The sequence below is a fragment of the Styela clava genome, chromosome 2, assembly GCF_964204865.1.
Source record: "Styela clava chromosome 2, kaStyClav1.hap1.2, whole genome shotgun sequence".
NCBI lineage: Eukaryota > Metazoa > Chordata > Ascidiacea > Stolidobranchia > Styelidae > Styela > Styela clava.
In genome coordinates this window covers 18,939,409-18,966,997 of record NC_135251.1, presented here as the reverse complement: position 1 = coordinate 18,966,997, position 27,589 = coordinate 18,939,409, and the positions used below count along the sequence as shown (strand labels likewise).

The 27,589-nt window shown below is 34.9% G+C and overlaps 2 protein-coding genes across 5 annotated transcripts in view; one reads left to right on the top strand and one right to left on the bottom strand.

The window, feature by feature from the left end:
- Positions 1–1,500: 1,500 nt before the first annotated feature.
- On the top strand, positions 1,501–3,864 carry LOC120336511 (uncharacterized). The gene is made up of 3 exons (XM_039404201.2): positions 1,501–1,647; positions 2,092–2,221; positions 3,262–3,864. Exons 1-3 carry the CDS (start codon positions 1,548–1,550, stop codon positions 3,347–3,349), a joined length of 318 nt encoding a protein of 105 aa, XP_039260135.1. The 5' UTR covers positions 1,501–1,547; the 3' UTR covers positions 3,350–3,864.
- Positions 3,865–4,886: 1,022 nt separating this feature from the next.
- The window catches only part of LOC120336300 (voltage-gated inwardly rectifying potassium channel KCNH7-like), a 31,100-nt gene continuing 8,397 nt past the window's right edge, over positions 4,887–27,589 (bottom strand). For 2 of the 4 annotated variants that reach the window (XM_078109969.1, XM_039403949.2), the window contains 25 exons: positions 24,885–24,985; positions 24,314–24,446; positions 23,211–23,384; positions 21,865–22,022; positions 21,614–21,784; positions 19,703–19,838; positions 19,128–19,288; positions 18,167–18,389; positions 17,712–17,906; positions 17,023–17,140; positions 16,591–16,672; positions 15,927–16,022; positions 14,877–15,030; positions 14,452–14,617; positions 13,859–13,908; positions 13,364–13,588; positions 13,049–13,216; positions 12,620–12,686; positions 12,421–12,510; positions 11,920–11,982; positions 11,046–11,464; positions 10,247–10,381; positions 8,731–8,865; positions 7,354–7,544; positions 4,887–6,925 (listed from right to left, as the gene is read on the bottom strand). In XM_078109969.1, the coding sequence (XP_077966095.1) occupies positions 5,945–6,925; positions 7,354–7,544; positions 8,731–8,865; positions 10,247–10,381; positions 11,046–11,464; positions 11,920–11,982; positions 12,421–12,510; positions 12,620–12,686; positions 13,049–13,216; positions 13,364–13,588; positions 13,859–13,908; positions 14,452–14,617; positions 14,877–15,030; positions 15,927–16,022; positions 16,591–16,672; positions 17,023–17,140; positions 17,712–17,906; positions 18,167–18,389; positions 19,128–19,288; positions 19,703–19,838; positions 21,614–21,784; positions 21,865–22,022; positions 23,211–23,384; positions 24,314–24,446; positions 24,885–24,985 (4,592 nt within the window). In that variant the 3' untranslated portion in view covers positions 4,887–5,944. The remainder of the gene's footprint in view (positions 6,926–7,353; positions 7,545–8,730; positions 8,866–10,246; positions 10,382–11,045; positions 11,465–11,919; positions 11,983–12,420; positions 12,511–12,619; positions 12,687–13,048; positions 13,217–13,363; positions 13,589–13,858; positions 13,909–14,451; positions 14,618–14,876; positions 15,031–15,926; positions 16,023–16,590; positions 16,673–17,022; positions 17,141–17,711; positions 17,907–18,166; positions 18,390–19,127; positions 19,289–19,702; positions 19,839–21,613; positions 21,785–21,864; positions 22,023–23,210; positions 23,385–24,313; positions 24,447–24,884; positions 24,986–27,589) is intronic. The other 2 variants (XM_039403951.2, XM_039403950.2) reach the window with 2 other exon arrangements.

Genomic DNA, 27,589 nt, shown 5'->3' with positions numbered 1-27,589 from the left:
CATTGTTTGATGCTTTTTCCTATTTGGAATATCCTTATTAGGTAATAATCGGGCGCCAGTTTAGCTGTAAAACCCTCCTATATTATACCCGAAAAACAGTACAATATTCATAAGTACATGTATTCATTTTAAAATTCCTTTGATTATGTGCGTAATAAATTATTACAGAATCTGTACTAAAACTGCTATGAAGTATCTACAGTCTACACAATGCAAGTATGATTCGCCGTTCACATATCCATCGCTGATAATATAATTGGCCGTCAATTGTTAAGCTACTGTGAGAAGTATATATGTATCTGGAGACTCGTAAGATCTGGCCAGACGTGGAGACACGATATCAAAAATCAAATTAGGCCGAGATGTAGTTTAATTCAATGATTGAAAAATCTATATTTATTGTCTATTTATTTATTTATCTAATTTATTGTCTTTGGTTGTCTATTATTATCTTAATGCATTACTAATAAAGACTAGAAGTACATAGCTTTAATGAAAAGGCGTCAGATCAAATAAGTTGTTGGATTTCAATTAGCCGGTTTCGTGGTAAAATCAACAATACCTGTTTATTTTTGATAACATAACTTGATATCGGTTGGCGAAAGTCTCATTATTCAAAAGTCTGGAAATTTGAATTAATTCAATCTTACATTTCATAATATATGCAAAAAGATTTGCCATCTATAGGATTCAATTTTTCGTTCCAAGCTTAAATTTGTGGATAATTATTGAAACACATAATACGTCGATAATGTGATTCACTTTGAACTGTTGAGATACGTCGATACGCTGATATAGTGTCATCTGTCTTTCAATTTCCACACACGTCGTTCGTCGATTCTAACATTCACAAATAATCTTACTTCATAAGTCTATAATATCCATTCAAACCGCACGAAATGAATGTGTAATGAGCGCAAATATAATCAAATTGGGCCTTTGTCTTCGTTTTTCTTCGGACGGCATTAGTGCGTTATTTGAATGTGTTACAATGTTTGAGTTTAAGATGTGAGTGACGCGAATTTTAAATTAAATTGGTAAAAATGTTGTTCTTGTTATTTTTATGATGACAATAAAAAGCTTTAGAATAAGACAGATGGGATTTTATTTGGATGAGGCAAGGTAAATTTGCGATATAGAGGCAAATTGTTCCGGACGCAATGGCGTGCAATTGACAATAATGTTAGTTTTACACTTACAATTCAATTAACAGTATATTCCTACGAACGTAATCGTAGCACGTTTGACAAGTTACAATATGGCACAATACACATGTTTCAAAAAATATCTAGCGACGCAATATAATTGGATACATCTTGTACGTAAGATGCTATCGTCATTTCGAAAACGAGTTTGAATCATAAGGGTCAACGTCCACAAAATGCCAAGTCAATAATCGCCGCGCCCCATCCAATAATAATTCGGAATCTAGAAATTTATTCTTATTTGGTTAAATATTATCGTATTGAACAGGACGTACTAGATTTAGAGAGTTTGAGATTCCGTTAGTTACTGCCTTATTTCCTTTGGGTGCAGCGAAGTATATCATGATTCCGAGGATGGCTGTTTTCGCCATAACTAACCCTGCTGAAGAAACTGGAATTTATAATTTAGAAAGAACAGAAACAGTAGTTTACGATCAAAAAGGTAACAACATATTTCCAACACACACCATTTATAGCACCATACTATATTTTTGATGACGTTGAGCAGTGTAGTAATAATATTTTCAGATCTATGTTGGGACTCAGATGTAAAGTCGTGTATAAGGAGGACATGATTAAAAAATTCTACATTTTCAGTTGAATTGGACGGGCTATTGTTGTCAACCATCATTGACCTCGGAAAATTTTTGGTCGTTTTAGTGCAAACGTTTTTGAAAAGTTAGCGCGTAGAACAATTGTCCAGTGTGCGGGACATATCTAGTGGCGTACGATAAATATGATATGATTTGCTGCGTATACATATTTAAAAAAGGACGATACCATTACTTAACATTATGACGAAGCCTACATTTTTGGCCAGTGTGGTTGGCGATGTGGTGAATAAAAGTTCATTAGAACACCTTTAACAAATTACTAACATCAACAGATGCGACCACAATGTCGGAAGAAGATTTTCTAACTGTTCCGGAATGGGCTTCAGTAATTGGACTTCTGATGGTGATGTTGGTGTTTGTTGTGGTTATAACTATCGTTGGATGTCTGGTTATCAAAAGAAAGTACGTTCATTTTTTATGTTGCAATTTGCCTTATTTGAACAAATATTTGAACCTACGGTTCAGGATTGTATTTAAGTTTACAAATGTAAATATTTCAATATGCTAGTGTGTGAGAAGCTGAAAAGAAACTCATTTCCATTTGAAATATCCCAGATAAATCTGTTGAGAAAAAAATATTATATACCTCAACTCAAAAAGTGCGAATTGAAAAAAAATATGTCCTTTCACATATTTAAGAGACTATACAGTTAAGTTATAGCAATAACAATTATTATTCATGTGTCCATATCCTACAGAAGTGCAAAACATATTAGAAGTCGGGAGTGATAATCAATTGACTACATGTCACTAAGCCAAGTGTCATTGCTTTCGGATTTTACCTACACTTTTTATGGTGATACGTCAATTTTCGAACCCTTTGGTAGAGTTCGGGTCATAAAACAAAGTTTTCTACAACTCAAAAAACTTGTTTTTCCACAATTTACATTTAAAACCCCTCTTATGCACTGTGCTGTTTTTTTGCTCATTTTTTAACCTATCGCTCGATCGTCAGGCTAATCCGCCATTTTTCCAACAGACTCGGCCGTTAGCTCAGTCTTACCGATCCCGATGCTCTGGTTTAATTTGAATGATCAGATAATATATTATAAAATGAAAAAATAATTCACAGTTCAATATTATAGATAGCCACTTATCGTTATAGATATACGTAGCAATGTGTTTCAATCTAGGCATCTCCAATTTGATTTATTTTATCAATATAACTAAATAGACACGCACACAGACCCAATTCTAACGCTATACAAAAATTGAAAGCATGGGTACTCCCATCCACCATTGAAAAAGAGTCCAAGTGTTTGAAAACCAGTTTCTCAAGTTTTTTTCTTTTACCAATCTATTTCTAAATGTATTGTAACCAGATTAAATGGATAGCACCTTCTTTCTTTACAATTTTTTGTTTTTTTTTTATATTTCATCAAGGCTTTTTCTAGTGTAATATTTTCCATTCATTGTTCATTGCAATCAATTTTATATTGCAGAAGAAAATCAGAATCTCAAACTATTACAACAAAAGAAAACGCGATGAATTTTTATGAGAATAACCCAAACAGCAATTATAGAAAATGAAGCGCTACGTGAACTCTACTTTAAGAGCTGTGTCCTATACCAGCGACGGCGAACTACTGGACCAATTTATCAAAATCCTCAGTTGTTGAAGATTGTTATTGTCACTAGAAGGCTATTACACTTACTTTATTTGTTCTTAAATTTTTTACGAATTCTATGAGATGCGATATTTTATCCAAAATTTGGCTTTTTGATTTTTATTAATGGGAACACCGTTTTTACTCCACTGAGCGTGACGTTCTGATTTTGCGAACTCGGTGCTACTGCTCAACATATTTCCGTATATATATATATATATATATATATATATGCGAGTCGCATAGGCAACCGGCACTGCGTTTTATTTTATGAGATAATAAAAGTGAGAAAAACAAAAATGTTGTTCTGCATGATTTTATTTGGAAACAAACAATTTATTGCTGCACCAGCCCAGCAGCCTCGGTGAATTTTCTTTCACATTACCTTCGACTGCTTTGTGGTATTCTAATTGTTTTTTCTACACTTTTCCCAATTTCACACTTCACAACTTCGTTTCTTCGAGTTAGGTAGTGTTACGTACGTGTTCTTTATTGATGATGACTGTTAACTTTGTTTCTCTCGCGTTCCGCTACTTCGCTGCGTTTTTTTTTTTTATTGTGTCCCGTCTGCTCGCGGTTGGGGTCGATCCCTTTTTTCATCTATTTATTATTTTTTTTGCCTAGACTGCTTGCTAGTTGAGGCTCGTTACTGACTTGTATTTTCACAATCACCTCGTGGGTTAGTCGCTGATTTCTATGCATTTTTCCTCATCTGCTGTATTTTCACTATCACCCGGGGGACTGTTTGTTTATTTTTTCCTCACTTTCACTTGAGCTGCCTACGGGCTAGTAGCTGATTTCTATTTTTAAGAATCGCTTAACTTTGGACTCCCTATCATTTTCACCCCTTTTACTAGCAGATTATGGCATTTCTGGCCTACATTTTGCTGGCGGTTTGTTTGGATTGCGGCTGCTCCCTCCCCTCTCTGCGCCACCGCTACCGACGAGGACTGCGTGGATCAGAATCTTACTCAATTTACAATGTCACGCTCTGGGACTATTGTGTGCGCTGCTTTAACTATTGAATCTCTGAATATTTGTGCACATAATATGATATCCCGTAATAAAATTCTTTTTAGTCCGGGGGCATTAGCAAAAGAGATGTTTGAGTCGAAACAATGTGACGAATATTTAGTCAAAATCGTGGTATTCTTCGCAGCCGTCGTCATTTAAAAGTTGCGCGGGACTGGGGACCATTGGATTTATATGACGTGTTCGCTGAAAATATAAAATAAAACAGCAACTCTAAGTTGAAAAAATTCCCAATGATCTGATTGACTGAACGAGAGTGGAAACTTTATAATATACCAATAATTTCCTCACGATACAAACCACTGCCCGGCCTGTAGGCCTATCCGTCCAACGTCGTTGACCTAGTAGACTACAGAATCTGGTAAACTTACCAAGAGTAAACATGATACTGTGATACTGGTAACTACGAAATGTAGACAGAGGCTATATTTAGGATGAAATAATTTTTATTTAAACAAAATTTAATGTTGTAGTGCTGTGCAAAATAGATACAGGTGCAAATACAAGATCACAAATAATTCAAGTGAAATAAAGTGGAGAAATAGATATATACTTAATTTTTTTTATTCATTTGGTGTAAAAAAACACAAGACGGACAAACAATTGTGAGTTCTACTAACATTCGCTTGCTAAAAGAATGTTTCGAATCTATTAGGATTGGGTTAAATTGATGTGAAATGCTTAGAGTTTGGTCGTTGCACCTTTCCAGCCTCCAGTCGTGGTGACCGTACATTTGAACCCACGTACATTTGAACCCATGTGTATATCCGCGGGTTCAATCTATAGGCGGGTGCTAAAACCCATGGGTTAGGGTTGGTATGGGTTCAAATAGTATGCAGGTGCAATTGTCATGGGTTCGAATGTACGTGGGTTCAAATGTAATGGAACCTCCAGTCGTATTTGCGCTATATAACGACACCCGTTTACATCAGTGTGAAGGTAAACAAAGTTACTATCGCTATATCCCCTAAACAATAATAACTCTGAACGAAGAAAATGCGCTGGATATTTCTATAATGGCATTGCAAATTTAAGATCTCAAAAAGGCTTAACACTTCACCCATGCCGAAACGAATTCTGTAAACAATGCCGTACTGAGAAAATTCCATTTGGCGCAAAATATTTTTTCAAGCTGCTTGTCAATCAGCTTTTTTAAGTGGTGTTAATGTACCTCACATAATTAGAACCCAGTCGGGACGAGGATAAAGTTATTACCTAAACAAGAGAGCTATGCTCAAATATATGGACACGTAGCGCCACCCAGTGGCAATAATTTTGATGACGTCATAGCGAAAAAAAAGTAATAGCCTTCTGGAGAAAAATTTTATCTTTAACCACTGAAAATATCAAAGCAATTGGTCCAGTATTCGAAGAGAATAGCGATTTTTTAAAAATGGAGACGGAGACAAATAACAATAACAACAAAATTTTGAAACGATCGTTATAGCCACTAAACGTGTCCAATAATTTAGTCTTATCTGAAAACTCATGGGAAGCACATTTCGAAGGAAGGACTCGATGTATTGTATCCACTTTCACATCCTCCACCTAGTTGTGTCATGGGTATAGTGAGATGATTACCCGGTATTTGCTGCACTACTTGTGGTTTGGGAAGAGCAGGATTGCATTCATTTGTGTTATTGTAAGTGCTCACTGTCAACATCGGGATGGAGTTAGGAATAGGAATACCATATTGACATCGTGATGGGTCAGTTTGAAACGAGCATAACGAGTCGTTGATCAATGGTGATGAAATGTGGCGGCAATTACCATTGTCCTCATAATGTGTTGTTGTTGCATTAATCTCATGTGATGACGAGCCTAAAAAATTTGTATTTGACGATGACCGTAAAGTATAAGATGGCGGTGGCAAACAAGTCGGTGAAAGCAGAATTGCTTCATCATGTCTGGTCGCCCGAAGAAACTCCGGCATCGAAGTGTTTTCTTGAGACAATGCGTGCGCTCCCCCGGCCTGTGTAGATATTTGAGACGGCCTTTCTACGTGTTGGAAGCCATTTAGTCGCCTTAAATTGGCGCAAATATGATTGGAACGTCGTGAAGCCGATGAGGAGTTTGCCGATTCATACTGTGTCCAACCTTGATCTTTCGAACGTTCAATCGGATACTCTCTGTTAAAAACACCTGTGCTGTGCCGCCGTACGTTGGATTGCGGGTAATATTCACATGGTGTCCTTTCAGACTTTATTGGTATTTTCATAATTTCCATTGATGACCATTTGGGCAATGGCGTCATTCCTTTAAAACCTGACTGACGCAAATTGTGGCTGGAATGTGACCGACTATAACCATATTGTAGACGCTGATCTACCAATAAATTTTCATCAGTTTGTATCTCTCGTTTTTCTTTCGGGGCTGTATTTCTGATATATCTCTCATCGGGGTTGTTTGATGTCATTTCCTTTACAGTGGTTAACACTTCTTTCATGTTGACTGAAATCTGCATCACCTGGAAAAATTGAATTAGATACAAATACTATAATATAAAATACGCAATATTCGTGACGGTGTATGTTTTGAAATGATGCCATTCACGTTACGTGAGAATCTAAATTCGAAGATTCTATGGAATTTTTTATTAGTAAAATTGGGTTCAAAGTTTGTTCAGAGATATTGAAAAAATGGAATGAGAGCCTTTATTGCAGGGCTCTAAAATCATACTAACTTTTCAATACCATTACGAAATTTTTGCTTTACAAAATAGTAATTTGTCGAATTGCAAGAAATAAAATGATTATGACGACTAAAAAGGTATTGTACTTTTTATTTTCTTCATTTGAACCACCTGAGAAGAACAAAGTACAGAGAGGACGAAATAAAATATGCAACAATTACAGATGAACATAAAAATGTTCTTTGTTTCAAAGCGAACCCTACCACATTTTGCAAATCATCGAACTTCTCTTTCAGTTGTTCGAGTTGTGAATTGCAGTGTCGCGAACACATTTCGTCGTAGCAACTTTGTCTTTGCTGTTGTTTCCTACTATTTGGACTTCTCTCGCGAGTATGTTTCATTTCAACCACTGATGGCCTTCTGACTTTGTGCGATGATGCCGTATCCGGTACATCTGCTTTGCGTAAATAAGGTATGTCACTCATATATGATGGAATAAAAAAACACTTCAAAGTATTCTATGTAGCAAATAGCAATGAGCATAGAAATTACACACGCTAAACCACGTTATATTACCAATTTGCTACAGCCATTTTTGTCGTCATGGCATAACCCAGTTTGACAACAACTTGATGTTCTTATCTGCGTCGGGAAGTAATTTGTCTCTTAAACAAAGCCATTAGTTTGTGGACAGTTTAATGCCAGCAGCCAAAGAATAGTTTTTTCAGCCAGCACATTTTTCGTGTTATCTACGATGATCTGCTGTGAGGTATTATGACATCATAAATTGGTACATATTGTACATTTATCAAGAACTTTTGTGACATTTATCAAGAACGCTCACTGACGATTTTTATGTCTTATGTTGCGCAAACAGTATGCATAGGCTTACCGGCGAATGGAGCTTGAATCATGAAATTTTTTTACTTCTACTTTACGCTTGTTACAAGTCATTTCTCATATTTCAATCACAAGCTGTAACGAGAGTAGCCTCATCCAACAAAATACTATGGCGGTGCGTTTAGAATTAAACAAACTGCAAGATGGGCAATGATAGTTTTCGCCAAATGTTAATTAATTAGTTTGATCAGTTTATTGCAAATAGCCAAAGAATAGTTCACTGAGAAGAGAATTTCAGCCAGCACATTTCTCATGTTACCCAAGACGAAATGTTGAGGGGTAATATGACATCATCGATATGTGCCTATTGTACATTTATCAAGAACTACGCGCACCGGCAGTTTTATGTCTTAACGCACCAATTATTTGAACGACCAGCTGTTGTGGGGTATTATGTTATTGGATTGAGACTTGCCATATATCTGTCTATTTGCTTGGATCTGCGAATTTTTTATTTATCGTAATGTGCATATAACTCGTAGATGCAACCGCATATACATACCTTGTATTCTTATGAAATATCTGGCAGTATTTGTACATCACCTAAATGGCTGTATTTGTATATTGAGTTGGATATATGCATATGACTTTGGCAGCATATTTGGTTGTCTGTATATGTATATGAGTTGTCGATATATGCATAATATTCATGGCAGTATAATATGTATGGGACGTTACCAACCGTACATTTCTACATTAAATAATTGTTCATTATTCTGACATTTTCGTTAATTACAAACCTTCTTCTAGGGAAGATGTTGAACTTTCATCCTTGTCAGATTGTTGTTGAGTAACCTTCCTACGGCGTCTTCTTTTTTTCAAATCTTCTATCGTTCCAAAGTACGGTGGACTAGAACTCGATGTTTTTTCAATCTCTTCAATTCAATAAGCAAGAATATTTTAAAAAGTCATACACATGACAAGAATTACAGTGGGTGATAAATGAAACCTACAACAAATGTAATTTGTAATGTAACGTTTTTCTGAAATTCAGGAGATTTGAGAAATTTTCTCATTACAACTTTGTATTATGATATTTAACAAAAGTTGCATCCATTCCCCAAACTTTAAAAGTATTGTAGCTAGTATATGAAGATACATACAGTGTATTTCAATCATTTTAACCACTTATTACTAATGTGAATGGTATTTGCCTGTACCAAGGTAGGCTTGCCGCCGAATGGTGCTTATATCATGATATTTTATTCATATTCTTTAGGCTTGTTACAAGTCATTTCTCATATTTCAATCAAAAGCGGTTTTCTGTAAGCGTAACGAGAGTAGCCTCATTCAATAGAATACTATGGCGGACGCGTTTTGAATGTAACAAACTGCAAGGGTGCAATGATTGTTTCCGCCAAACGTTAATTTGATTAGTTTGTGGACAGTTTATAGCCAATAGCCGAAGAATATTTCACTGAAAAAGGATTTTCAGCCAGCATTCCATTTCTCATTTTATCCAAAATGAGCTGTTGAGGTGTACAATGACATCACAGATTGGTGCCATCTATCTATCAAGAACCACGCGCACCGGCAGTTGTATGTCTTAACGCACTAATTATTTGAACGACCAGCTGTTGTGGGGTATTATGTTATTGGTTGCGACTTGCCATATATCTGTCTATCTGCTTGAATCTGCGGATATTTTATGTATCGTAATGTGCATATAACTCGTAGATGCAACCGCATATACATATATATATATATATATATATATCTTGCATTCTTATGAAAGGATCTGGCAGTACTTGTACTCCACCTAAATGGCTGTATTTGTATATTGGGTTGGCTATATATGCATATGTGTTTGGCAGTATATGTATATTTGGTTAACTGTTTATGTATATGAATTGGCGGTATATGCATATTCTTGGCAGTATATGTATGGACCGTTACCAACCCTATCGACGAAAACTACAAATATATATATATATAAAAAAGCATCATTCGAGAAGATGAATGCCGTGGTAAGCATTACGTTTTTTGGCACTTTTGTCAGCGTCATCGAGCAAATAGTTAGTTCTTCTTGGCTTTAACACTTCTTGGCATCTTTTTGCAGAGCCCGTAGTTATGTAGTACCATAGCCTTTAATATCTTTAGAAGCCTTCTGTGTCTATAAAAGTGGTCGCTTATGGCAATACTTTTAAATACCTTTTCTACCTATGAGTACTGTTGGTGAATACAAATTTTGGCAAACTGCCAATTTCTACAATACATAAATTGCTCATTATTATGCCATTTTAGTTAATTACAAACCTTCCTCTACGGCAGATGTTGAACTTTCATCCTTGTCAGATTGTCGCTGAGTAACCTTCCTACGGCGTCTTCTTTTTTTCAAACCTGCTATTGTTCCAAAGTACGGTGGACTGGCACTCGATGTCTTTACGATCCCTTCAATTCAATAAGCAAGAATATTTTAAACCGTAATGGACATGACAAGAATCACATGGGTGATGGATGTAACCTGCAACGACTGTTTTTGTTAATGTAACGTTTTTTTTTTCTGAAATCAGGATATTTGAGAAATTTTTTCATTACAACCTTGTATTATAATAAACTTTTAAGTATTATAGCTAGTATATTCTAGCTAGTAAATGAGGGTATGTAAAGTGTATTTCAATGCTTTTAACCTCTTATTGCTAATAGCGAATAGTATTTTCCTGTACTAAAGTCGCTGCCCGAATGTTCATGCAATGTTTAATGCGAAAAAGATGATGCCGTATTTTCTACTGTCGCTCAAGAGTTGCTCGTCTTTGTTTTATTATTTCTAGTTTAATCTCGTAATTTAGATTTCAGCCGTATACTGTATTGAGGTTTTTTTTTTTGTCTTTCGCTATATATTTGGAACAATTCAATTCTATCTCGCAACTTTACAATACAGGAAGATTTGTCATTGCGATCTAGTGTATGCTTTTTTACCCCCGATAGAGTTCAGTTGGGATTTATTCCGCTAAGGCTTAAGTACGTTTAATCGTACCGGGGACAACACCCAGACTCAAAGACCAGTTATTGTTTCCCTGTTATCACTCATTATTATCAAAATTAAAATTATTACCCTTATTTTCATTTATTTCGTCTACTACTTCTGTCTCGACTTCGTTTATCCGAGTATGAAATCCTTTACCTTCGCATATTAGATTAGAGTCTGGTTCAGATTGTGTAAATGCAGCTGTTCCAGCTGGTTTGGAGATCGAAGTACAAGTGGGAATGTCAAAAGGTTTGTTGCCCTCTGTTGCAGTTGCAGGTGAATTTCCGACCCCATGTGCAATGTCCTCGTTATGTTTTTTCATGTCTCGTATGTATCTCACGGTTCGTGGCAAGAAGTTTATTCGATCGCTATCTGATAGGTCAGACAAGTCATTTGTAGTGCGTATCCTCAATCGTCTTTTTATCTGGGGTGATCGTGTTTTCGATCCTTGGCCCCCGGGTTTCAGACAGGTTTCTTCTAAAGTTGGACGAAACGCACCTGGGTTTCTAGAAAATATATCTTAAATCAGCAGTGATATTTTCTATACGATGCTTATTCACGACTAATCCTCCTAGCACCGAAACCTCTCCGGTTCGGGATTGCCTACAATACACAATTCATCACACCTTCGTTGAGATCGTGGATTTGGGGTTTAATTAAACTCGAGTTGTTTAACCTGCACGGCCAACACATTGAAGCCCACCGTTTTAACAGCTAGGCCATCACGCCCATGTGAATCGACTGTAGTTCAAAACAAATTACTTAATTTGATTGGGCGACATGGTAAATAGTTATGAGACATAATTGAACACAAATGTGCTAATTTTCTACAATATATATGAGAGTTAAAATTGCGTCTTGTTTCTTTTTCAACTCAGAATTGTGCTGAAATAAAACAGCAATAATATATGATAATTTTTACATATGAAATAAGCAATATAAAATTCAATGTCGAACATACCTTACAGCTCCATTGCATTCAGACCGTTGTCCGGTTGTTGAAGCTTCCTCGAATATGGTATCACTAGATATGATTATATTACAAAATCAATCAATATGCGAATAGTGTAAGCACCCACAGACATAAAAATATTTTTAATGAGGATGATGAAAGGCCACGAAAGGTATTGGATACAACATCTCATTTAATTACAAAGCCCAACATTATCCTACGACATCACTTAGACACCTGCTTTTTCTGTGTGTGAAACCATATTCATCTGTCTAGTTCACATATTCAATACAGTTCATTGCTATTTTATAACGTGAGCATCGTGCGGATCATTGACTGAATATGACTTGAAATATTGAACAAGTGATGGTAACTTAGTTAAGCTAACTGAACAGCAACTTCAATTCTCTTTTCCCAAACTATTCAAAGCTGTTATTTCAAGTATGTTCACAATTGTAACATTTAGTGTTTTGATTTTTTCCAATGCACTTTGTTCAAACTGATACTAACCGCAAGTTTCCAGTTTTACCCAAGAGCTGACTTATTCTTGAAATATCAATCGCGCTGTTTTCGCTGATACAATCGTGGAAACTGACTCTCCTGAAAAATAGTATAGCTATGTAATTCAAATGTAACTTTCGAAAGTATAAAAATTAAAAAATATTGTTTGTTTGTATTATTAAGAAATTGGTAAATTAAATATACTTACTTTTTCACCGATTTCTTCTGTTTTTTCTTCGTGAAACAGGACCGGGAACCAAATGCTGGTGTTATGGCTGAAAAATATTAAAAGTTATGTAAAAATACTGTATTTTAATATTTTATACCACCATGTTCTTAGTGTCCAACAGTGATGCACCTTTTTTACTGGCAAAATTGAGATATTGGGCTACAGTGTAACCGAAGCGAATTTATTTTAAGAGGGTATTTTTTAGCGGCCAAAAGGCCATTGCAAAATTTAGGTTCACCGTAAGTAATAAAATTTTCTATGCTCTTAAAAGTATGTTAGAGTAATAATTTTCAAAAGATGAATGTTTTCAATTTTGTTTAAACTTTACGACACTGAGGTTTAATGAAAAATATTACTTGACAAGGTTATATTAATAAAACTATAAAACATTATTAATAATCGAGTTACCATCATTGTTCGTTACAGAATGCTTCTGGAATGATTTTCGTTTAATTTGAAGCACTCCCGCATTTAAACTCTGTGTATTGAGTTTATCTGCCAGACTCTGGTCTTTGGGCAGTGCGTCCGATGCAGGCGTAGGGTTTGTATTTGAATTTATCAGTGGCTCCATTTCATCTATAAAAATGAAAACGATATTGCGTATTTCTCTTAAGTATACTCACAGTTTTTTTTGAATACCACTTCACAATGCAATTAACGATGTAATCAAATATGCACTATATAATTTGTCGAGAGTTAATCTTGCCAAACGTTTCAATATACCTATTTTAGAGTCGATCACTTCACTCTCCTCGTCTTCTTTGTTTTCAGTTTGATGCAATGGCGATGCATTTTTCTGGTCAGTTACGTCCTTCTCTATATCAGTCTTTAAATTAATAGTAACAGCTGGATAAAAAACGCAGGATGAATTATCACTGTCATCTTCAACATCACCTTGAGAGCTGTAATGTTGGTTCCAGCTCTCAATTTTTGTCTGACGCTCGATTTCTGAAAAATTTTCAAAGAAGTTTCTCGTCAATATATCATATTGTTATATATTAGAGCAATTATATATTATTTAAAAATCAAACAAGGAATGTTTAGGTTTTTTTTGTGACGTGAAAATAGGTCGTTCTGAAGTAGCATGTTGGAATTTATTGTTTATTGGCTGTTTTATTGGAGCTTACTCAAAAGATTCTAGTAAAATATTTTGGGGTAAGACACGCTGTTTTAGCCAATGCATTCGGAAATACCCTCAACCCTAGACAAACAATTTACCCTCTGTATTCAGCATGATTTCCTCCCAAAGTTGACACGAAAATTCAGCCCTGGAAAATGAAAAAATACTTCAAATATTTTGACGAATATACAATTTCTCGATCTAACTCTGTATTTTTGTACTCAGCAGTGGCCTTGAAATACAAAAGCTTCATGTGTCCGCCTATGATGACGGGACTCATGACATTTATATTTTGTGGTATTTATGGAATTGCTGCAGTTCATTTTGGATGGATTCACGCCTTTTGCCTTTTTCGTATACGATTCGACGTCAGTTTATGTCGCCATGGTTAGAATAAGTAGCTACGATTACCTTGTTATTTTAATTTGGATTCAATAAGCCTTTTCATTCAAATAAATCAGGCTGTTAATATTCTTTTTAGTGCTCGATTTTCTTTATTATTCAGGGTATTAGTCGTCCCCAAATATTTTTCATATTGGTTACCTTTCATATTTATACGTCCAATTTTTGAAAAATTCAAATTTTTGAAAAATTCAAACATGTGCTCACAAAAATTAGGATAGGAAGATAGCTGTAAAATTACATAGCTTATATTATATGCAAAAAATATACAATAATTTTTGTGTATTACCTCAATTCATCAATGATGTCTGAGTGTTCTGGATACAAATCTTTGATTTTTCTCAACCCCTCTATTGACAAACATTGTATTTCACAGAAAGTTAAAGCTTTCACATTAGCAAATGACACAAGTATCTTATCGTTCAAAATGTCAGAACCAAAAAGATCATCTTTACCTGCACGAAAAAAATAACAAATGCTCATTAAAAAAAATTATTTTCTGTAATAACATGAATTATATTTATTTTTCTTCTCAAAGAAGATGGGAGGGAAATTTTATTTCAGTTTTCATTACTGGAGGTATTCCGATAATATACAGTATACGTTATTTTATGATATTTTCGCTAAAACAATTGCACTATTTTCTGTGTAGATGAAATCTTCAAAATCGTTTGAAAACACATTTTAGACTTTTACTGACTGCAGGTAACTCACTCAAAATTGCCGAAACTATGTCATTTCTAGAAACTTCCAATGATCCACTGCATAGGAGATAAACATATTCCAGTGGATCTCCAACGTGTACAAAGGTATCACCAGGAGAAATGAATCTTCTGCCTGCGTGGAGTGATACATATCTTTTACAACCCTGGAAGAAATAGTTTTTTTTTCGTTAATATATATATATATATAGGTGGTAAAATTTTTATCGATTGGAGCTTTCGAACAGTTTACAATCTTGTTGTTGCTTACTTGTTGGAAACGAACTTTATATATGGATCGGTTTGTAAAGTTGCTGTTGTTTAAGTAGAATAAAAAACTGTCCTTTGACAGTTTGGAAAAGTGCTAAAAAATCTTTTCAAAATTCGAACAATTCATCCCAAATTTTCGGGTTTGCGTATATTGTGCTCACACGTGTCACGTGTTGCATCTGACAAACCCGCGTGCTCAGCCAGGTCAGCTACAGTGATTGAAATAGGAGAATAGCTGATTTAAATCGTCAAATCAGTCATTCACCTCTGTTTCGATATATTTGAGCATCGCCCTCTTGTTTAATGATTGGTTTATGAATAATTTTCGGTAAAGAGGATTTAATTTGAATGATTATGGCTGAATAAATGGACAAAATTTATTTTATGTTGAAATCTAATCAATATATCCGCTGTTTAGTATGTAAATACCACATGTGGGAATAAACGGTATAATCGAATTTTTCTGTTTTCCCATCTTTTGCAAAATATAATCTACTTGTTTATTATATAGGTTATATTTATATAGGATATAGCATATGGGTTCAATTTCAACTGTGAAAGCTATAATAATCTTCTTATAGAATTTTGTATGAACATCGCTTGAGATAAAGCTGTCACTGGTTTGCCTCAGCCAGAAGCTTTTTCATGCTAGCGCCACTCACTCTATCAGCCAGTCATATTTGTTGTACTGGACACAATTTAATGGGACCAACACCGTGGTATCAACACAAATAAATGAATTGAAATTTTCGGTAGTTTGCTGCTAATAACGTAAAACAAACTACCCAATTACCTGGTCCGTATTTTTGAACACAGGCAAATTCAGCAAGTCTTTGTGCAAATGCATTGTCACATCAGCTCTCAAATTATCAGGCAAAAGTTTCATGACCTAATAAGAATACAGAAGAATTACAAAATTAACAAATCACAATCATTGATTGAATAAAAAAAAGATAAACTTCAATGAGTTCTTTACTCCAAAACATTATTTATGAAGTCCGGCCCTTGATATCGATCAAGGATTTGGGCTGCACTTAAAATTGATATTTTAGACACTTCGGATTAAATAAAAATATACATCTTAGCATCTCATTTAAGCCCTCGACAACATTGAAACATTTGCAAACGGCCAAAATATATATCATAATGAAGACATTCCATGTATGTTTAAATGATTGTTCGCGCTCAGAAAGTGAACTAAATTGAGGACAATTTATTGCTTTCGAATATGCTCAAATCAAGTTTACAAGCACTCAAAAAATTTAGGGGGTTTAGGAGTTTGGATACGAATTACATGACCTTACAATGTATCTAAAGCGCGACAACATTACTTTTGTGACAAAGTATTATATTATATACCTGAAATCATATGAGATGTACCTCTCACAAGTTTGATGTTGGTTAAACTGGTTACAAACTTTACTGTTGTTAGATTTTGAATATATAAATTTTTATACCTGTTCTTCATTGACGCCTTTGTTTAATGCCCATTTTGCCTGGAATGTCTCAATCATTCTCGTTTTCAGAGGTTTCGGTATTCTGTAAACAAACACTTGTAATTTTTTCTATATATATCATATAAATAAACGATTTGTAATGGGAAATTACAATACAATTGCACATTAGCAATAACCTGTTTGGCAACCTTGGGACAGGCAATGCTCTCTCCATAGAATGCAGGTATTCGGTTCAAGGGCCAAATACACACCATGGTTGTCTAGCTTGGATTCCTGTTTATAAGATAAATGGAAAACATTTCTAGAAAATTCTTACAAAGAACGTAAATTTGCCTTGTAGGTATTCTATATCTCAGTGACCAAGTAACTTAAACAACAAGATGATAATAAAAAATATTATACACCATGAAAAAAATATTATAGCCCACGTACCCACGCGCGCGGATAAAATCTTTCAAATTTCGTTCGTTCCTGTCGTACTCGGATCGTTTTTCGTACATACGTTGAATTATGGCGTTGATGCTTCCAAATACGACGGCATGCATGATTGCTGTTATATAACAATGGTTATATTTTACTGATTAGATCACTTAGATTAGATCACGTTATAAAAGCTACTGCAATCGATCATTCATTGAAATGAATTCAATATCTTCTTGTTTCGACTGAAATGGTATTTAAAAAGTGCATAATTACCACACAATTAATGCAGTACTGTTGTATAATAAACTATCGTTGTGTTGTCACGTACGCGAGTTAATAATGAGTGAGACATTTGTTTTTTCCTATACAATCGATAGAGATGCTGTAAAGTGCTTTATTGTGGCTTCATTAGTGCTAATATCGAATTACAATCGCTCATTATAATGATAATCTCGACCTATGCTTTTGCGCGTGTGGTATAATAAATAAACACGTTTTGGATGCATTGGAATGAAAACTGCTTTGCATAAACAATTTCTTAAAATAAGACGCCTAATCTCAGAAAACGGAAGCGAGATACATTATTCAGTATCAGATTGCCATTCGTATGCAGTGCATGAAATTTGTGCGTCAACTGGCGTTTACGCTCAAATATATTAATATTCATTACATGATTCATTTTATAAATTTTCTCACACCTCCGATAATCATGACGCAAATTGAAAAGATTTTCTCCACGTTGGTATTGGCTGAAACATTTCCAAATCCGACACTTGTCAAGCTGCTCAATGTAAAATACAGTGAAGTCAAATATGCACTTTGAACTCCAGGACCTCCCGTATTATTTGCATAGAAAGGTAAATGCATCGCGTCGCTCAATTCATAAACCCAACCTGTGAGTAAAGAATATGTTGTATAAAGCAACATGTTGAATACAATTAAACAAAATGAAATAAATTCATCAATTGTTTAAAAACTTGTTTTACTTATTATTAGCTGTTAGTAAATTAGTACATATGAAATTGAAACTTGAATTTTTTTCATCCCAATAGCTTTTCATTAGGTTTTTCATCATTAAAAAAGTTGACAAGTAATAAAATATGACGAATAACATTAAAAATTGAATAATTTCATAAATAGAAGGAGTACTGACCTGTCCCTCCAGAAGAGACAAATTCTTGATTCTGGAATTCGGACCATCCTATACCAAACCATATGCAAGCCATCCAATGTGCCACCATGCCAAACATGAACATTAGCATAAACAAAACGACAATTCGATATTGAGACCAATTGTCAATCTTTTTGTAAAGTTTGAGAACCCTCGCAAGTCGCACAGTTTTCAACATGGCAATTGGGGTTCGAGCTGAAATCTTCTGGTCAGAATAAAACAATGTTAATGCAGATTTGGGAAAAACTTAGATGATGTAATGCATATACGGATGTGATGTTTTCACACTTTTTCTATAGACAAGACACCAGACAAACTGTCAATGACAAAGCTGCTGTCTACATGAGACGAAAAATATTGAGCTTAAAAAAATAAACTTGTAGCAAAGGTGTGACCTTGTGGTTAAAGTGTTGGACGTAACTATATGTTTGCATCACAGGTCAATAATCTCCGGCTCAAATCCAATGCTCATTATCTCACACACTATAATAAATTGGGTGACGGATGCCAATTGGAATAATCATAAACCTGGGAATCTTTACTTAGCAAAGGCTGCGTTGAGAGCCTTGTTTGGCCCTATAGACGCATAAAAACGTCGAATAAAAATCCATATGCATACGATAAAAATGCAATAGTGAAAATGACTAAACGTGATGATAAAAATCGGCCACATCTGTTACAAATGTCAAATTTGAATACGAGCAATTCAAGAGTCATGCTGCCCACTAACACAAATGTTTCTGTAACGTTTCTTCCGGCTAAAGTCAAATTTCAGCAGACAAGCATAGCATAATCTGGTCATGTCAAATCCCGCTGCAGCAACCGTGTATTATACGACTGCGGAACTACTAGCGCAAAAGCATTGACAAAGACGGAGTTGGTCTCGCGTAACATCTACTGGTTAAATAATAAAATATTTGGAAATTTTCCACCACCCACTTACCCATGAGGTAGATAGAAGATGACTTATAAAGTCAAAAGGTATAGCTGTGATTAAATCCACAATAAAAGTTGACTTCACATAGTTAATCGCTATTTGTTTTGGCAGAGAAACGATCTGGCCCATCTTGTCCACAAAGGTTGTTCGAAAAGATAAAAGTATATCTTAAAATAGAAATTGAAAAAATTTTGAAGTGGTAGAAGAAAGCAATGCTCGAATACAAAACACTTAGGTAGCACCGGTTCTACCAACAAAAACATACATACTTGCTCGCCAAAAACTAGTCAATAAAAATCAATGTTGAGCATTTTGTAAAATACCATAACTGAGCAACGGCAGACATTCCGTTTTATTATGTAAAAATGGAATAGCATTTTATATATAGCTCTAAAACTGACCCTTATTTACCTACTTAACATCCCACAGTAATTGGTCCAGTAGCTTGAGCGAAAAAGGATTTTGTCTTTGAAAATAACAACAACTTAGCACACTGATGTATAGGTCCAAATCGTTTTCAATAATTAGAAGAGAAACATTATTAAAAAAATTATGAAAAAAAAAATGAATTATTTGCTCACCAAATATAAATATAAATTCTAGAAAAACGTCAAATACGTAAGTTGGACAGTGGTCGTGTATGCTGTATGAATTTGTGATGGTTCCATTGGTATTGTTGCTTGCGTTCGTTGATAAGTGTTGAAGTCCTGGCCAAGTCTGTTGATATGGGAATACAAATTATTCGTTTAAGGTTAGAAATTTCGGAAAATTGCACAGAATGACCCACCAAAACCAGAACCCATCATTTCTTTATTACTTCTACAAAAATGAAACATTTTTATTCAATGTTTTAGCTTCTGTTCGCATATGATTGTACCCAAACGTTTCAATAATCCAGGACGGTCTTCACAGAAGCTATGTTCTCTCTAGAACAGGGTCGTCCAACCCCTGGCCCGCGGGCTACATGTGGCCCGCCGAGGAGTTTCGAGTGGCCCGCGCTGTATTTTCGGAAATAAATAAAAAAAAAAAGTGCGTAAAACTTCTATTTTTCAAGTGATGTAGTTAATATAAAGATTTGATACAAAAAATTTATTCAGTTTCCTGAAATGCGCTCTGCTAGCCCTTTCAAACGAGCGATGAGTGCCATTTTGAATCGAAACCAACTGGAAGATATCGATACTTAAATAGTCGCTTACACACTTGGGTCTTCTACTACTCTCTTTAACTGTATCTCATCTGTGAGACAATCTTCTTTTATTTTATCACGTGGTCTTTCGTTCAAATGTAGCACCAACCAAATATTACTTGGTCAAATCTGCTGGGGGCATAAATGATAATTGCCAATGCTATGTGTTTAGGCGTGGTATGTACATGCATAAAATCCTTGATGTTTTGGCAATGAAGCAAAATATTAATGAGTTGACAACTTTGGATTGCTTTGGCGCTTTGAATCCCCTGTGAGATCACTAATTTCTGACAGTCATATGAAAAATTGGCTTCGCATTGCTACATCGTCCATTTCAGCGAATATTGAAATTTTGCCAAACTTCACACCAAAATATCTACGCGTAGAAGGACCTTCGTTGACTCTACAGTATCTTCGTTTTTTTTTTTATTGTTCTTATTATTGAGAAAGTTTGATGCGAGGGTTTTGTTTGTTTATTCATCAACTTTTAGTCAATGTAGCAAAACTAGAAAATAATTACCATGTTAAGTGGCCCGCGCAAATATTAGTAAACTAAATGTGGCCCGTCGGCCAAAAAGGTTGACCGACCCTGCTCTAGAATATGTTCCAAATTACCTGGGTTCTGTTTTTCTTTTGGGTCACCCTGTATATGTCGCTAACTGGGCAGGAATTATGAGAAAATGAATTGGAGTGAGATGTGTGCTAGAGACGACAACTAGCAAACCAGCACGCGTATAAATATAAAACGAGAATATCGGTCAGAGACCGATGACTTATCGATCGAAAGTTAGGGGATCCCCCAAAACAGCGCTCTTACTTCATAGTGACACCTTGTGTCCCATCACTAATTAATTAATAACTCGCTAATTATACGACATAATTCACCCAAAATCAATATGCTTCTGGTCCGAGATATGATGAATGCACATGCAAAATCTGGAGCAGATTCAATCTCGCTTTCGTGAGATATTGCGTGCATCTAACAGACAAACACACATACAGACAGACAAATACCTATCAACATACTTACCGATTAAAATCGATAAGTAATTATGCATAATAGAATCCCTCAAATGCATTGAATTTATATATCAAAAGGCAATAGGCTATATGAATTTGAAACTTTGGGATTTGGATTCAACGAGTCACAAACACCTGATTGACTGTTATTGAACATAAATATTTTCAACGGTCAATCATCAACTGCTGAGCTATATATACCATAATGGTTCAAATTCACCTTAATATAACTTTTACCGTATAAGTGAAAAGGGGGGCGGGGCAAACATACAACTAAATGCTTTACCTGCAACGCTGCATAGTACGGAACAGTGGCTGCTACGTATAACGTACATAAAAAAATAATCCAATCCCATAATATTTTTGTTATACTGTAGTGCAATACGATGAATACCGACTTTTTGATGTCTGTGAAAGCTTCATATTCTAAAGCACGATGTCCATTGCTTGTAAACAGCTTTAAAACAATGTTAAAACATTAAATTCATCACAGAATAGGAAAGATAGAAAAATAAATGGAAGATTTAAAATCCATACGTTGCTAGTTGACGCACAACTGTTTATTCTTGATGAGGTCAAATCTTTTCTTTCAATATGGCCTGATAAACTATAAAGAACTGCTCTACTTCGTCGTCTCTGATGAGGCATACATGATGAATTTTCAATTTCTCCCAACGAAGTGCAATCAGAATCTTCTGCGAATCAATAAAAATACAATACTCAAATATATTGATACTAAGGTCGCAAAATGGTACAGGTACGGAATGCCTGAAAGGACAGGGTTTGCTGAAATAATCGGCGAACAAATATCTTTGGTAAAATAGGACATGGTAAATTGAAAAAAAAAAGTTAATTCAAGCAATAGAATTCTTTGGCTACTGTAATCGATTGACCTATTAGTTTTAGAGAAAAGTATTTTTTTTTCAAACGACAAGGATAACTACCGTAAGAAATATAGCAAAACGATCTGCACATTTCCTTCGTGCAATAATGTGGAATGTGATATTATCGTATACAAATTGATATAGTAGTTTCTACTTTCTAGGTCGACAATTATTTACTGCAGTATCAGTTGTATTAGTTCTGCATGTTTTAAGCCATGTAATTAGTATTTTAAATTTTCCTAAAAATAAAAATTCAATAAAATTCATTCTAAAACTTTTTTGAATGAATGAAAACACCATGCAGAGTTTGTGACAAATATGTTTGTGTTAATTTACAACAAGACTCTTAAATCGCTTAGTATATAAAGTTACTCTTAATCAGCATCCTTATATTATATGCATACACCGGCACAAAAGAATGGAAGAAGGATAAGTAATTAGTCCCGTAGTAATTCGATCGATAGCAGAGTTAGCGAAATGTTAAATCGTGGTTCAAACTTTAATATCTATACACCGAACAAATATCATGAATCGAAAAATTTTCCTTCTGCGAATAATTGGAATCGAAACAGCATCGTCTATTTTAATAAACCATATCCATTCCATACTTGTCAATATTGGATACGGCTTAGTGGCGAAGACAAGATTGGCAAGCAACAATTGGTGGATTCGGTTCGAATTATATAAGTTAATTGAACCGAACAAACTGATATTGAGAGAGAAAAGAGAGAAGGTTCACCACGCTTAATACCATGGGAATTTTAATCGCAGGCATGGGAAGATATTCACTAATCCTCAGGGTATTTATCGGGTCCACAATGAACGGTGTATTATATATAATGTGCAATATATAAATCATTATTATTAATGAAAATGCTTCATACTAGAATAAAATTCGAAATCTTTGATGTATTGATCTCGCTAACCAATACCGAAAAAATCCTTCCCAAAAACTCATTGGATAAAGATTTGTAGCTGTTCAATTAACCATAGCCATACTTTTAAGACTAGACAAAGTTTTCGACGATTCCATGAGGCTTTTTTCGAGCTCCGATGCATCTTCTTCTGTAACTTTTTCAGGACTCTGGTTTTTAAGACACACCATGAACCAAATAACATTTTTGCTCTTATCACGGATTGGATCGATATCAAGTAAGCATTCGAACATGGATCCTGTAATTTATAAAACTGTTAAGACGTTAAAATAAAAATTGTTGATCTGCGAACCCCGGTTAACAATATCATACATCTTCAGCTTTATCCAACGCTATATCGAGACATTATAAATTATAATTATATAACATGCATAAATCCTAAAGTCTGATGTGATGGGCCAGCGTCGTCGCCACCGTAGTACCTGTGCGGGGTAGTCAGGTTGTCTCCTATTTTTTCCAGCCTTGCAAACATTTTGTTAAACAAAATATCTCAAATAAAAACATAATCGTTTAAAGAAAAATGTTTTTTAATATTCAAAAGATTTATGTTGTTTTAGTAGATGCTTAATAATATCAGTGGTCGGCAACCTATGGCACGCCACGTTAGACTAACTTGTAAGGACGTTACAATTAAGATATTGCCAGACCGACCGAGTAATTATGAATATGGGTTGTGTGTCGGTTGAATGTAAGTTCTAGGTGTCATGCGAGTGATGCAATGACGTTAGACCCACATACAGGGCTATCTGTCGCTGTTGAAGGTGAATGTTGATGGAATCAGACGTAAGCCAACGAATAGCAGGAAAGTTTGATTAATGCCGAGTGATTTGCTATGCTTATTTGAGATTGTCAATAAGGTAAAACCAACATTAATAAGCGTCGTTGTAAAATAAGTCATTGGACAAGAGGGCTATTCACAAATAGACACGGTACAAAAACCGAGTCGAGTTTTTGAGCCAAATTCGATTGGCAAAAATTCGATGTAGTAGCGTCAGTCTTCTCAAAATCCAAAACTCGCTCACCCGCGAAGAAAAAAAGTTTGTCAAAATATGGAGATTAATTTTGGAGATAAACTACTGAACATTTGAAATCGATGGGTTCGGTTGTCAAGTAGGAAACCGCCGAAAATCCAGAAACGAAAGCTAGGTTTTCAATTACCAGTCTTACCATCTTTTCTATAAAGCATTATTTTTGTGTGAAATTCCTTCTTTTTATTCAATGAATCCCAAATAGCTTTTTTGTCATCATCGTTCGTCTTTTTTCCGTACAAAAAACTGCAAGTGCAACTTTTTTGCATGACCTGCAATACAGGTAAATAATATTACATCTTAGGCAATATTTTGACGTTTTTATTCATAATCATTTATTATAATATTTGCAATTGGAGGTGATAGTATGATAACAATTGCTTATTTTTATCCAAATTACAATGAGAATTAATCAAATCATATGACTTTTATAACGTAATTGTATCTTATTCAACCACCCAAGCAGCAGAATGCTCCTCATTTAAACAAAGCAAAGGGCAAATTTCCTCACGACATCAAATTGTATCATACATACCCGGTCTCGAAATTGTCGTGTCCCACTTGCCCCAATGGGACAGGGGGGATAAGTGTGAGAAGTGGTACGAGGGGGACACGTGGGACATGACGTTTTTGAGACACCAATACATAACATGCATATCATACATATTTTGCTACTCATTTTAAATACAGTAAGTAATTTATATATTTACCTGCGCCTGTGGATGACCAGTTAGTTTGCAGAATCCATCTGAACAATATACGATGCGATATACACCAGGTATCTGTGCACTTCCGAGAATAAAACAACTTTCTGAAACGCAAAAATACCAGTCACCCTCAGTTGAAGTTTTCAAAAGCATATCGGAAATTCTGGACAATAAAAATTAATTTTATATAATTTAAAAATATGTCTAACTAAGTTTTATTCTCGCAGTATAGTAGTTTGGAAGTTCAACCTAAACACATAACATTGTGCTCTCGAGTATCCAATACACAAGTTTCACAAACTTGTCAAGCGCCAAGGCTTGATCGCTTCTTAGCTAAATCAATGCGATGTTGTCAAAATCAGGGCATGGTACTTGGTACTATGAAATGTCACTTCAATTGCTGGTTATATTATTATCATTGTTAGAAAGTATTAAAAATGACGGGGTTAGACCATAGGTTCTCAAAGTGCTCCGTACGGAGCCCCAGGGCTCCGCGAGAGAAACCCAGGGGCTCCGCGAGCTATTCGGTTACTTTTCAAAATACTGACTTGGCTAATTTTGTAACGGTTCAAAGAAGCAATAACAGCTTTGATAAAATTGGACAACAATATAGCCTCGAAATATGGCAAAAAGGCGGAATTAAAAAATGACATTATTTATAAGTAGGAGCACAGCCAGGATTCTTAAGAGGGAGGGGTTCAAAATTGGAATTGGAAATTTCTACGCAACATTCTTCATTTAAATTGCATTTAAAGTGTCTTGTCGTAATAATTCTAATTGTGCTCATCGTCACTCACGTTTGATTCGAGATTACTATTAAGATTACTAAAATGAAAGAATACTATTCTAAAACAAGAGAGCTACGCATAAATATATGGACACGTTAGACCAGAGCGAATCAGTCTTTACCGGTACCTTTGACGCTACCGGTACCCTCAAAAAAGTTCTGAATTTCCAGTAGCAAGAATTTTGCCGAATCAAAACGTACAGCCAGTCATGACACTGACTAAAATCCGTGTTCCCATAGATAAAAAATAATACAGCAAAATTTTAGACGAAATATCAAATTTCATAGAATTCACGCAAAATTTTGAAATAAATAAAAGTAATAGCCTTCTAGCGAAGAAATTAATCTTTAACCACTGAAAATTTCACAGCAATTGGTCCAGTATTCGAAGAGAAAAGCGATTTTTTATAAACGTGTCAAAGAACAAGAACAACAACAACAACAACATAATATTGAAACGATCGTTATGGCCACTAAACGTGTCCAATAACATAAAATACCCAAGGTCTGGGCAAAATATGAACGATTGTAATTTATTTTATTGCATGCGGCTAAAAGGTACAACGCATGCACAATTGCCTGTGTTTCGATTTCGCAGTTACTACGATGAATAACCAAAGTAAACATAAAACTAAATTTTGTGATTCACAATGTCTATAAAAGTCTGCTGAAACAACACTTATAGTGTTATCTCCCATTTAAGTTTCAGTTTTAATATTTTAGAATGCCGCTTTCCAATCAAGAAATTCGAGTTGCGGATTTACCTCTTTATTAATTATTATTTTTAGTATTTCGTCGCCGATGACTATAATATGATAACATGTTTTTTTACATTGAACTCATAATTCCCCACGAGAACAAAAAAGCAATTATCGTTGTCATTGTGGAACAATACACGTATATGTCAATGGAAATTTTTGATTTAGGAAGAATAAACATCGGCGTAAAGAGGTTTAAGGTTTAAAACACGCCATACTGACGAAAACAATCGGCGATTGTAACAAAATGCAATCGCGCGCGTTTTTAGCGCCTTTTAAGTCTTCCAAAAATGTCAAAAGGGAAAAGATTCGACCCCTAATTTATTAATATGTTTGTCAAGTGTCAAATTTATAGCTTTAGTATATATAATTTATCTTTGAAATTTAGATTCATTTATGACTTGTATTAACCCTATTAAAAAGGTGTTGCATTCAAATTAAGTAAAGTACTTTTAACTTACTCAGGAATATTAATTGGAAAGTAACAATTTTAACATTTATTTTGGGGCTTCGTGAATAATGGTCAACCTTTTCAAGGGCTCCGCAACATCAAAAGTTTGAGAACCCCTGGGTTAGACCATGGAATATTTGCTATACACACCCCCTCCTGTACGGTGCAATACTTTCAACGTCTTGATACAAGATTACAAAGAAATTTTAGGTTGGGTTAGACTTTTGTGTTAACTTTAAACCTGGTTAAATTAAGAAAAAACAACGTTATAATCAATCAATTTTGTGCAACAAGTGGCACCAACAAGTATAATGGTGACCATTCGATTATTCGGTTTCATTCCTTTTGAACCCACGTACATTTGAATCCGTAATTTGAACCCCCGACAGTTGCACCTGCATACTATTGCACCTATGGATATTTGAACCCAAACTAACCTTAACCCATGGATTTTAGCACCCTCATATAAATTGAACCCGCGGATATACGGGTGCAAATGTATGGGTTCAAATGTACGTCACCGATTATTCGTGTTTTTAGTTTGTGCATTAGTTCATAATTATGAAAATCAGTATTTGAATTTCGTCCTTTCTATCGGAAGATCACTGAATTAACAAAAAATATTAAATGAATTAATAATCCTGATGTTATGTGTATAATAACAAGATAGCAATGCTCAAATAAAAGGACACGAATGCCAAATGACTAATAC